General features: G+C 51.1%; 1 protein-coding gene across 9 annotated transcripts in view; it reads right to left on the bottom strand.

The window, feature by feature from the left end:
• Positions 1–12,784, bottom strand: part of CTIF (cap binding complex dependent translation initiation factor) — a 154,236-nt gene that overhangs the window by 116,663 nt on the left and 24,789 nt on the right. For 7 of the 9 annotated variants that reach the window (XM_080572150.1, XM_080572155.1, XM_080572151.1 and 4 more), the window contains exons 2-3: positions 6,540–6,752; positions 2,540–2,623 (exon numbers count right to left, since the gene is read on the bottom strand). In XM_080572150.1, coding sequence (XP_080428276.1) covers positions 2,540–2,623; positions 6,540–6,719 — 264 coding nt within the window. In that variant the 5' untranslated portion in view covers positions 6,720–6,752. The remainder of the gene's footprint in view (positions 1–2,539; positions 2,624–6,539; positions 6,753–12,784) is intronic. The other 2 variants (XM_080572152.1, XM_080572156.1) reach the window with 1 other exon arrangement.

Here is a 12,784-nt window from a genome sequence, read left to right as displayed (position 1 = left end):
ACTGAGGTGGAAATCCCCCATTTCATTTACCACCAGCCAAGGACAGCATGGTGTAGGCAAACACAGATACAGCCCCTTAGTTCCCTCCTGGCATGAGCTGCGCTCATTGCAGCCCCCTCTGCAATTAACCTGTTTTTGCAGAGCACACCTAGCCCGACCCCAGCCTGCAGCAGGATGCTGACGGCCTGAACTGAGCAGCACCACGGGCCAGGAGCACGCACGGTCTTGCCTTGGATGGAGATGCTGAACCTCGGGGGTTTCTGGCTTACTCTTCTCCCTTCTTTCTCCACACACCACTGATGCACTGCCATGACACAGATGTTTTGGACAACGAAGATCACCCTTAAAGCAACTATTGAGCTTGTACAGCTGAAAAGTAGAACCAATCTGCCAGAAGAAACACCGTAAATATATAGGAAATGACAGAGCAAAGGTCCATCTAGCCTTGTATCTTGTTTCCACCAGCAGTCAGTCGCAGATGGGAATGGAAAGCACACAGACCCAAAGGTCACAGTGACCTCTCCCTCCCATATATTCTCAGTATACTCATGTCCCAGATGAACATGGATGTGGCAAAACCTGAAGAGCATGGAGAGCAGAAATCAATCACCAAACAATACATGGCTGTTCCTTTTTAAAGGGTGCTGCTGACTCACAAGGCAGATCCCAAACACAAGTCCCAGAGAAAGTTACACCTATACATCAGCTAAATGATTTAATTCCTCTCTCAGCAGTCCTCCTCTCAGACCAGAACCGAGCAGGGCTGTACTCACTGTACAGAGGGAGTATCAGCCAGCAGTCACAGACAGAAAACGATTACAAGACAGGTTTTCTCAGGGCTGCTCTTTGATCGTGTGCTGGTCACCTCACTTGGAAATTTAATTTCTTCTTCTCTGAGGCAGGGCTACAACAACCTGTTTTTCACTGGCAGCGCCCCAAAGTCACTCCCTGCCTTTCGCTTTCTCTTTCTTTGTTGGAACCGAGACAAAGACAACTGATGTGTCTGCAGCCGCTCATCCCAGCAGCTCCTCAGTATGGCAGCCACAACCAAATACAGTGGGAAAGCCAAGTCAAAGGCGAAAAAGACCCTAGAAAATCACATTTTGGTGCTCACTGCACCTGAGGATGACTGGCACAGAACAGCTAGCCACACTGCTAGCCTCCTACCTGCCAAAACAAGGTGACGACACAAATTTTGCTGCCTATAATACACAGCATTTGGCACTGTAACAGCCTTTCCAGCTGTGACTTCATACAGTTGACCAAGTGCTCATCACCAGAGGGGGCTCTGAGGTTCAGGTGAGCCACACAGAGTGACCCACGGGGCTTAAGGGGATCTTCTCCGATCCCACCCCACCACAGCAGTCAGACACCTCCCCAGGTGCAGGCAGGTGAGATGTCCTCTGCCTCCAGCTCGAGCTCACACAGCACGAAGCATCTCCCAGGAGGACAGCAGCACAGCATTCAGCAGCTGAGTCACGGAGACAAGGTTTCACAGGAGATTAGCTTTGATCTCATGGAGGTGTGGGAACTTCTCAAGCTTTTGTTATTAGCAAGGCTTAGGTCCAGATGTCCCTTGGCAGGATGTGCCAGGCTCAGCGACAAGAACATACAACCCCTGCAAAGCACTTCACAGCTCCACACTCCCAAACACTGCAGGACACCCGATATCACGCACTGTGAACTTGTGAGCACCATCCTGGGGATGCTCCTAGGGCTAGTCCTTTCCAACCAGCACCCTGGAGTGGAAGCCCACCATCTCCACCCGCCACAGACATGCTGCTGTTTCTGCTGGCTTAACGGGAAGGCCAACCCAGTCACCTGCTCCACCAGCAGCCCCTCAGGGAAGGCAGCAGAGGGCAAGAGCAGAGGGTGCAGGAGAGTTCAGCTGGTGCCCATGATGTGACCTAAACACCGTGCTCACTTCTCCACCATGCAGGAGGCACATGACATGGGCATCAACTGGAGGAGCCTCCAAGGCTCCCAACCACACAACAAGTTCCTGGGAAGTGTGGCAGGACACAGATACTCACGCAAAGCAGCAGTAAAATAAATCGCAGTCCCATCTGCTGCCAACAACACAGGCTTTTGCTTGGTGATGACAGAGGACAGCCACCACAGGGAGGGACGGGCCTTGCCAGGAACGAGTTTCAGCCTTCCCTCTCCCTCCGCCTGGAGAAATGGGACAAACCCTCAGAGAAGCTCTGTTTTTTGTTAGTGCCCTTTCTGTGAGTGGAGCCTGGGACAGAGCTGCTGCCAGGCCTTTCATGTCCGACAGCCCTGCTGGATCCCTCAATACATACCATACCAAAAGCATTTCACTTAATGAATTGCTCTCAGAAATGCATCAAAATTTCCTACTTGCCCCACAAAGGGAATGCAAATAAAGTATTTATATAAAATCTTCCCACTTCCCTCCTCCTCCAAGAGGAGGAAGTACTGTGATGCTGAGTTGGCAGCACGGGCAGGCTTAGCACCAGGAGACACAGTAGAAGAATAGAGGCAATGCTTGGGGAGGAAGAGCTAGACACAGTCCTACCTGATTGTGTTCAGGAGACGATGAGCCCTTTGCTCTGGATGGGGAACAGCTGCCATCAAGCTGCTCACTACAGTCCGCTGTCCACTGTAAAAGGGATAGAAAGGCATTGTGTAAAATAATAGCTGGGCAGGGGAAACTTCTCTGTCAGCCCACAGCATGTAGCAAACACCATCCGGGCCAAGAGCATCCCTGTACGACTATGGGTAAGCGTGTTTTTAGGAGGGACTGTTAGCAAAAGGCAGCGTGACTCGTGCCCCTTGCTCTGCCGGGACACGGCGCAGCCCAAGCCTTCCCTCTGTGGCACCATCTCTTTTTCCAGAGAAACAGGGCTCCCTTTTACAGCAAGGGATGATCTCAAAAGCTTTGGCTGGGAAACGCTCCACCCATGGATGGCAAGCAGAGGAAAGATTCATGAACAATTGCAGGAAACTCCAGGAGAAGCTGCCATCACCAAAAGCCACGAGAACCATCCCAGCACGCCGGCCGCAATGCCGCTCTGCAAGAAAAACACCCTCTGCTTTTCCCTGCAGGCTCCAAACTCGGTGGCTTGGGGCCAATGCAGCCAGCCTGCCTCAGCTGCACCTTTACAGAGGACTGGGGGGGGGGGGGGGGGGGGGGGGAGGTTTAAAAAAAAAAAAAAGTGATGTTTTTATTTTTAAATGAAACAGAAAATAGTGCAATAGTGCTGCAGGTTTAGCCGAAACATTATACCACAGCTGCAGCAATGCATCAAAGCATTTCAATTTGGGGCCATTTGATATCCACCTCCCAAAGAAGAGATGAGCTACAGCATATTGTCAAAACAAATAATAAAGCAACTTTCTCTATACAAACAGGAAAGATACTGTTTAATCCTAAAGTCATTTTGATTTCCCTGCCACAGCTGAGACCTAACCTTTTTGACCATTCCTATTTCTGAGGTCTTTCATCCTGGAACTGTTGCTGCGCGGGTGTACTCATACCATGGAAAATAAAATAAAAAAAGGGTTCCCTCCAAACAGCAACTAATTGAGAGCTTCTTGTCAGGCACAGATGAAGCCATGGAATAGGACAAGGAGTCTAAAAGCCACATAAAGTGATCTCTGTGTTGGAAGGGCCATGCCAGGCGCCCAGCAGGCTGTCACACCCTACCTCTGCCTCGCACTACCCCTTTCATGGGCTGCTTCCCCGATGTGCTGCTCCTGGCAACACGTCAGAGCCTTCTGCCAGACTCACTGGGCATGGGGAGCAGCTATTTAGGATGGGGCACCAGACACATCCCCTCTCTGGCAGAGGAAGCGTTACCACAGGCACAAGGAAGTGCACTGCGGAGACACTGAATAACTTGCCCCAAGTTAAAGATTAAGTCTCCAGCAGAGCCTTGCAGTTAAAACAGTTTTCTTGGTCTCAGTCCAGCACCTTAGCCATAAAGCCATCATTTTTCCTCCAGCTCTCATTGAAAGGGAGCCTGCTGCCTTCAATCAGGCTGGCAAACCAATACACCCCACACCGGCTCCAACACAGTTACTCCAGCAAGGGGCAGGATACGTGTGTGTTTATGGCTTGCTTTGATAAGGAGCAATCACGAGAAGAAAAACAGAAATAAATGATTCCTGCTCATTTCTTATACAATCTGGAGTATTGGGCAGGTGGGAAAGTAGACACCTTTTGGAGACAACAGGTAATTCCTTCTTAGTCCAACCCTGAAAGCATGACTCGATAAAAGCAGGTGATACATCTAGAAGCTCAACATCACTTGTCCCATGCGCAGCCCTGAGTAATACAAAATACTGCATTTCACTGGAGTCACACAGAAATCCTATTTCCAAGTAGACACCCATCGTCTGAGGTACAACCACATCTAGCTGCTTAACTTGAGATGCCTTTAAAAGTGGTCTAATTAAAAGGTTCACTGTTCAGATCTTCCGTTACTATTTTTCCTCTAAAATAAAATCTGTCTTTAAAAGCAGTATCCCTAGAACTGACAAAAAAAACCAAACAACAACAACACAGCAGCTCCTTTCGTGCAGGCAGGCCATGGAGAAAAGCCAAAGCCCCATTTCCACAAAAACAAGATGGATTTGGTTGTGGCAGCCAGGGAAGGACCTTAATGCAAAAACTGTAAATAGGTCCTCAAGAGAATTAGCATCTTCTGTCCTGAGGATGCAGGGGGATGCAGACTCCAGGGCAGAGGTTTGGGCAGACCAAATCCCATTTACCAACCACGCTCCTATCTCACACTCAGTCTGGGTAATAGCTTTTAAGCGAGTTCCCAATTTCATTTACCTTTTCCTTTACAGGAAAGAGCAAATCAGGATGAGAATTTTCCTACTGTTCAGAGTTAAGCCTCCTCTGAATTGCAAAGTGGTTATAAAACTTTGACTATTCATTTATTTCTAATTCAATAGTGTTTCTCAGCTTGACACATTAAATAAAACAGCGCTTTCCTGTTTGACCTGATGCCCCTCCAAAGCATCACTTCAAACACAGCCATTTTCCAGCCTAGGGTTACAAAAAAAATGCATCATTGAAGTGCTTGGGATCACCTGATTTTTAAATATATTTTTCCCCACTTATAATGGCTTTGATCATCAATTCACAAAAGACCTCTCTTCAGCAAAACCTATTCTTTAGAAGGTTCCTTTTGCTGGTAATTTCGTCATGCCAATACATCATACTAATACATAAAGCACATCCCACAGCAAGCCCGGCTTGGGAAGAGGTGCCCTGGCCCCCCTGCAGCCATGGAGCAGAGGGAACCTTGTTAGCCACACAGCACCGGTGACTGAGGATTGCTGCCCATCTCCTGGGCAAAGGGAAGAGACTGAGCCCTCCTGCAGGACTCTGCACCCCATCCATTATTAAACACCTCCAGTCCCTTCTGGAAAGCCCTGGCAAGGCTTACTGGGTATCGCTTCATTAGCTAAGTGCCCCAAGAAGGGAGCGCCTACCCTGGCTTCAAGTCCTTCTTACCCAGTCCCCAGGCCCAGCGTGCACACGATTTATAGCCTGCACCTCTTCTTCTACCATTCTGCATGGCAGGAGAGCAGCATGCCCAGCACCCCACTGCATGGACCCGGGCTCACTGCAGCCTCACAAACCCAAGGGCACAGAGCAGAGCCCTCCAGCTCCCCACTGCGTGAGCCCCGTGCCATTTGGCCATCCCATCTCCAGGAGCGCTGGCTCCATGATACGGAGGATTTCCCTCAGGACAACATCAGTTCAGGAAGTTTAAATTTCTCCTCGTGTGGAAGCCAAAAAGCCAATTTTTAAAGTGGTGGGTTTTTTTTTTGTTTTTTTTTTTTTTTTTTTTTTTGCTCCTAATGACACCACCAAATCTCATCTCCCCTAAGCGATCGCTCTCTTTGCTGGGTATTCACATCCTCTGTAGCAGAGCAGTTTGCTTCTCTGACACAACACTCAGGAAGCAAGCAAACAGGTTATTGTACATATTAAAATGTGCAGTGGCATGACACACTGTTAGGGGGCACATGGGGCTTTTAATGCCTTTAGCATCTCTGTCTCTTCACTAACATCCCTGCGCACATGGAGAAAAGCAGCACAGGCACGTAGGGATGTGGGAGCACTTCTCAGTATTTAGATACCCCCTGCTGGGTTTCCGCAGCTTTTCCTAAAGCTGGTGGGATTTTTTGGGCGAGGCAACGCATTGTTTGAGGCAGACTTCACTCGCATGCACCCACTCCTAAGGGACAGCATGGAGATGCCACCCAAACAGCACCCATTGCTTCCAGACATGTGCACCCTGCCGGCCCCTGTGCGCAGGGCAGCCTCTCACCAGTGTCCTTCACTTGACAAAGGAACCCTGGAGGAACCAAAAAAACCTCAAGGCACACCCTGAGACCACTTCATGATAAACACAAAGCACAGCTGGGAAGTACTCACACCTGGCTGAAGCAGAAAGCTGCCCCAAATCCAGCATTTCACTGCATTTCTACGCTAGGAAAGCTGCTTTGGCATTGCCCAGCCCTGCAGTCCCCCTCAGCCCACGCTCCCCACCAACCTGCAAGATGTTGGACTGTGTCTTCTCGCTCTCCCCGTCCCCCTCCACCTTGTTGGTCAGCAGCCCCTGCACCTGGTACTCCAGCACGTAGCTGTCGATGAAGCGCTCCAGCTCCTCGATCTCCTGCGAGCGGCTGCTCCCCGCGTCCGAGGAGGCCGACACCACCGACGAGTTTTCCATCACTGCAGTTGGGACAGAGGGAATGGAGGGGGCCTGGGAAGGAAAAAGGATGGAAATTGAGTCCTCGGCCACCTGCTGAGCAGTGCCTGCCTCTCCCACCAGCACAGATGCCCCCTTCTTCCTTCATGAGCAAGAGACCCATCTTGTGATCCTACACCTAAGGGCCACAACAACATTTGCCTATCCTCCCCACAACCAAAGCTGTAGAAAACCTCTAGAAACACACCCAAGAAATTAACAAAGCTTAATTTAAAAGGCCCGTGACATTGGCTGCACTGGAAGTGGCAGGATGATGAGTTTCGGGTTGTGGCTGGGGACATGAAGAGGACAGGAACTGCAAAGCTTCTCTAGGACTGCGACAGTAAGCAAGGTGCTGAGTCAGCAGTGCGCCTGCTAACAGTCCAGGGAGGAGGTTTGGATGTGGAGGTGAAACAGCGATCACACCAGAATCTATTTTTAAAACGTCCGCTTGTTAAAAATGCATTAGGAAAAGGGAAAAAATTCTGCAGAGCACCACAGTGCACTCTGCGTCAACTGGCTGACTGGCAGCCCTGGAGGAAGCCACAGGCGATGCTGTGCCCAGTGCAGGGATCACATCGCCCCCAGGGATGCATGGCAGCGGCTCTGCCTCCGCAGGGATGCTGCTCTGCAGAAAACAAGGACTTTGGGGGGCTTGTACCTTAAGGTGTGCTCAGGGTGCAGACTAGCAGGTAGCCCAACCAGGATGCAAACCTTCTGAGCAGCAGCAGTATGGATCACTAGGTGCTCTCTGTGCAGATTTTAAACGTATTTAAATGTATTCTTACTGGTGAGAGTCAAAATACAGAGCAAAGGAGAAAAAGGCTGTGCAAACACAAATAGATGCAGGTACCAAATTAAAGACTGGCTCTCAGGGCTTGGTTCAGCTACCCCTCCCTCCAGTTCCTGCTCCAGAAGCACAGCCTTCTCCTAAAAGCTCACATGTAGACTACTGCTAGCACAATAAGAAGCCATTACCCGGGGGCTTATGTTACAAACCCTACTGGGAGAGTAGGACAGTCTCATTCAGGGCACAGATCACCAAGGAATTAGGAGCTCTGCTGCAAAACAAAACCAGAGCTCTGTGCATTCCCAGCAATAACCCCTGCCCCCCTCCAAAGCCAACACGTGCAAATGGATGCACCCCTGAGTACTTATACGCCTCTGCAGGAGATACCAGGGACTGAGTTCAAACCCCTTTTATCTCCTCTGATCCATAGAGGAAATGAAGAACTTCAGCAAAAAATCCTGCAGTTGTCCCTTAGCCAGTGAGTGAAGCCGTAAGGAACCCAGCAGGTGGCACCCAGACTGAAGGGCGTGCATCTACTGAAGAGAAGCCAATGAAACCTCAAACATAACATCACCAGTAAGGGCAGCTCTGAGGGCGTTCGAGTGGATGCTCCTGTGGTCACCACGTGCATCTACCCAGTGTATCTGTCCCAGAATACTGATCTCCTTTGAAAGCCTGCCAGCTTTGCTTTCTGACAATAGGTCACCTCCTTCATGCCACCGAGATGCCGCCTCCTCTGGTGCAGAACAAGGCAACTGCTGAAAAAAACATGCTGCCAGCAGGGCCAGAAATGAAAGGCATGGAGAGGTCCTCCTGTGGTCTCCTGAAATGGGAACTGCACAAGGACCCCTCTGCCCCGATGACAGCAGCCATGGACACTTCCTCAAGAGAGACCAGGGTTTACACAACTCCCAGAGCACACATGGGAGCCAGGAGCCACCGCTCCTGCATCCAGCAGGCGATGCCAACCCCCCCAGTCTTCCCTCTGCCTCTTTCCTAGGGTCTGAAGCAGGATGGAGCAAGCAGCCCACCAGCTACTCAAACACCACCTTTCTCCCCAGCCACCATGCTCCTCTTCCATCACATGACCAACAGAGGAGCTTCCAGCACACGAGGACCACACATCTGACCATGCAAGCAGGCTACTGCACAACACAATCACTGCTCACATGATGAACCTGATGCTCCCATGAAATGTCAGATTTTGTGCATGCACACTCACATGGAGGACCAGCATGGCTGCAGGATGAACCCACACATGGCAGGTCCCCCGGGAGGTCCCCCAAGGTACTGACCCCAGCGGGAGCTGCTTGGGCTGCAAGCAGCAGCTCGTGCAGCTGCAGGCTCCTCGTTAATCACACAGCAGCTCCACATCTCCCAGCCTCTGGGGAGCCTTCGCAAATTAAAAACGGAAGCAGCACGGGGAGGATTGACAGTTACTGGAGATCACTCACTACAGCTGCGAAATAAACACAACAAAGTCTGAGCACAAATCTCTTGTAATGGCAAACATGTTTAGCTCCCCCAAACACCCCAGCCCCAGGAGCAGGCTCCAAGCATCCTGGCTGGCAGGCGGTTAAATGCCAGCAAAAGCCACAGGGGAACACAGGCCCAGCTCCCCTGACTTGGGGAAGGCAGGTAGCCACACCAAAGGACCATCAGAGAGGGGCCATCAAAATGAAGTATTTTGCACGTGAGGCAAAAACTGGGGAACTTGCTGCACGATGGGGCCAGGAGGAGCCTCAGCCAGAAGCTGCAGCAGGCTCTGCACCACGAGCCTATTGATGCAGCCCTGCAACAGCCACAGGAGGGGAACCACATAAACGGAGCCCTCCTCTGCCCTGTGCCCTGCTACTCCAACAACCTCTTTTGGGGAATGAATGCAAAATTGCATCAACCAGCTATTAGCTATTTCTAGTGCAACTGCAAAGCCCTGTGGTGTTTGCATATGGCTTTGAGCATCCGGTGAACAACCACATTCCTATTTCTCTGTGGCTGAATGCCACTCACACCTTAAAGAAAAGAAACCACCAGGCTTTTGCACCTGGGATGGAAAGGGGCTTGTTTCCACATGAACTAAGCAGGATTTAGGACCAGAGTCTTGCAGCAAGGCTCATGCTCCTCCCTCCCTGCGGGTGGTGGGGTGAGGAACCGGGAGCTCCTGCTGCATGGCAGGACAGAGATTTCATCCCTTGCCCTCCCCTGCTCCAGCAACTGGTATTTACAGCCTGGTTGGAGAGGAGTATAAAATTACCAAGCAAAAACTGAGTGAGTCACATGCCATCCAGAAGGGAAGAAGAAAAATCCGTTCCCAGCTTGTGTAATTTCCAGCTCTTGAACTATTTCTCATCTGTCACTTCAGAACAATTGCAGCTTCATTTGGAAACTGCCAAGAACAAGCAGTTCTGGCCTAAGGATTTCATCTGCCCAAGGAATTATTCCCAAATGTGCCCAGACTGTCAAAAAGGCTCATTATGTAGATCAATATCACACATTAGCTCCCAAACAAAATCATGTGGCATGTTAAGAAAGAAAAAAAATAAAGAAGAGCCCCAGAGAGCACGGAGCCCCGGTGGAGGGCATGCTTCTCACCCCTTAGCTAATTAGTGCCAATTATCAAATGGAAAGCATCAATTATTAAATAGGAAGTGCTAAAGAAATTGTCAAGCCCTGAGCTGGAAGCACAGGTGACCACAGCACATCCTGGAGGACACAGCAGCACACAGAGGTGCCTGTGCATGGGGAAGGGGACGGCCAATACCAGTGGCATCGCTTTGGAGCGGGGCTCAACTGACAGGGCCAGAGGGTGGCCTGTCCCCAGGGCCACAGCAGCACAAGAGGGCTTTTTGCCTTTTTTGGGGGGTGATGCTGGAGGGCATGGAGCCAAGGGAAGATCTTGCTGGGTTGCTGCCCCAAGACACTCCCAATCGCACCCCACACCTGGGGTGCTCACCCCTGTATCTGCCAGCGCTTTGCACACTAGCAACAGGAGAGACGGACTGAAAGGGAACAGGTTTGGCTGAAGTCACAAAGCACAGCAAACAAGCCCAAATCTCATGTTTGAGATATCGCTGTGTCTCTAGCGGAAAGCTCCAAAGATGAGTCATTTACAGGACCTCCATCTCCCTAAAGGAAACCAGAGCTCGGCAGGAGTAGAAGCACCCCACATTTACAGGTGATGAATTACCACCTACGCTTGGTTTAGGATCATCGCTGCACACAGAGCTCACTAGAGCAGGTGGCCAGGCACTGACAGCAAAGCAAGTTGGTCGACAGCTAATGCTCACAATAAAATAAGAGACTAAGAAGTCGCAGCACATAAATTTTATGCACTTAGTCTGCGCGGAGCTGATGTGAGTCATGTAACAAGAAGGACCAGCAGCCCCACGGGGTTGTCATCATCCCCACAACAACTCTGTGACGGGCTGGAGCCACTGCTGATGGGCTGCTGTCACCAACGTGGGTGTCAGTGGAGAGGCACAACAGCACAGGCACTGCCTGGTGCTTCAAGATAACTTGCGGCTCTGAGTTTTTTGCATTTGTCCTTTAAGTTTTCCTTCTGACCCTACTCCCTTCCTACTGGGCTTCTTGGTCAGAGCATGCTTGCCTGACCAATACAGCAAAAGGTTAATTAATATCCAAATTCAGCAAAGGCCATGCTCTGGACAAACGCAAGGTCATGCTTCGGACAAGTGGCTGAACTAGAGACCTCCTGAAGTCTTCTCCAGCCCAAATGGCTTTATGGTCCTGGGAGATGACGTTCAAGCACTGCACTGTTCATCCTCCTGTAGTGGGTTTACGTGGCAAGGTTTTGGTAGCAGGGGGCCATAGGGGTGGCTTCTGTGAGAAGAATCTAGAAGCTGCCCCATGTTAGGTAAGGGCTCCACTGCTGACCAGAGCCGAGCCTATAAGTGATGTTGTTTTGTGCCTCTGTGAGAGCATATTTAAGACAGGGAAAAAAAAAACAAACACTGTGCCACACAGCAGCTGGGAGAGTGAGAAGAGTGAGAAACAGCCTTGCAGGTGCCAAGGTCAGTGAAGAAGGAGGGGGAGAGGTGCTCCAGGCGCCAGAGCAGAAGGCCCCTGCGGCCTGTGGTGAGGACCATGGTGAAGCAGGCTGTCCCCCTGCAGTCCATGGAGTAACACGGTGGAGCAGGGTTCCACGCTGCAGTCCGTGGAGGAGACCACGGTGGAGCAGGTGGACCTGCACCGATGGAGACTGCAGCCTCTGGAGGGCCCCTGCTGGAGCAGATTCCGGGCCGGACCTGTAGCCTGTGGAGAGGAGCCCATGCAGGAGCAGGTGACCTGGCAGGAGCTGCTGCCCGTGGGGGATCCAGGTTGGAGCAGTTTGCTCCTGAGGGACGGACCCTGTGGTACGGACCCATATCTGGAGCAGTTCTTGAAGAGCTGCTGCCTGTGGGCAGCCCACGCCGGATCAGTTCAGCAAGGACTGCATCCCGTGGGAGGGACCCCACAGCACAGGGGACGAGAGTGACTGAGAAGGAGTGGCGGAGAAGCGCTATAGACTGACCACAATCCCCATTCCCCTGTGCCGCTTGGGAGGAGGAGGTGGAAGAGGGTGGATGGGGGGGGAGGTGCTTTTGGTTTCTTTCCTTTGTTTCTCGCTTCTCTAGCTTGTTAGTAATAGGCAATAAATCTTACTGTCTCCCTACGCTGAGTCTGTTTTGCCCGTCACGATAATTACTGTGCGATCTCCTCGTCCTTATCTCAACCCTTGAGCCCTTTTCATCGTATTTTCTCCCCATTCCTCTTTGAGGAGGGGGAGTGAGAGAGCGGTTGTGGTGGAGCTCGGCCACCCACCCGAGTAAAACCACCGCACCTCCTCTGCTTTCTCAGCCTGCTCTACCTACTTCACTCTGAGCTGTCTCTCCCATTTCAGACAAGTCTCTCCCAGTTACCATGTAACTGTCTTCCCCCCTTCCACCAGAGATGTCCCAGCGCTCCCCAAAATGTGCTCAGGTGAGGGCTAGTTTGGCTGCCATCCTCAGGAAGCCTTTTCATGCAGGGCTTTTTCAGCTGATATTATGGATTTCCAGGCTTTGCCAAATTCCACCAAGTGCGAGATGATGTTTGGTTTTGTTTCATTGCAAAATAAAACCAGAAAGGAATCACAGGTTCACAGAGGTGCTGCTGCTGGTTCCTACAAGCACCAGCTCCCCACATGAGCCGTTCTGGGGTTCAGATGGTGGCCCTTCCTCCTTGCAGGAGCCACCTCGGGATGAGAGGCAGCTAGCTA

Source organism: Anser brachyrhynchus (assembly GCF_964034855.1).
Source record: "Anser brachyrhynchus genome assembly, chromosome: W".
NCBI classification, from domain to species: Eukaryota; Metazoa; Chordata; class Aves; order Anseriformes; family Anatidae; genus Anser; species Anser brachyrhynchus.
This window is presented reverse-complemented; position numbering and strand designations above follow the sequence as displayed.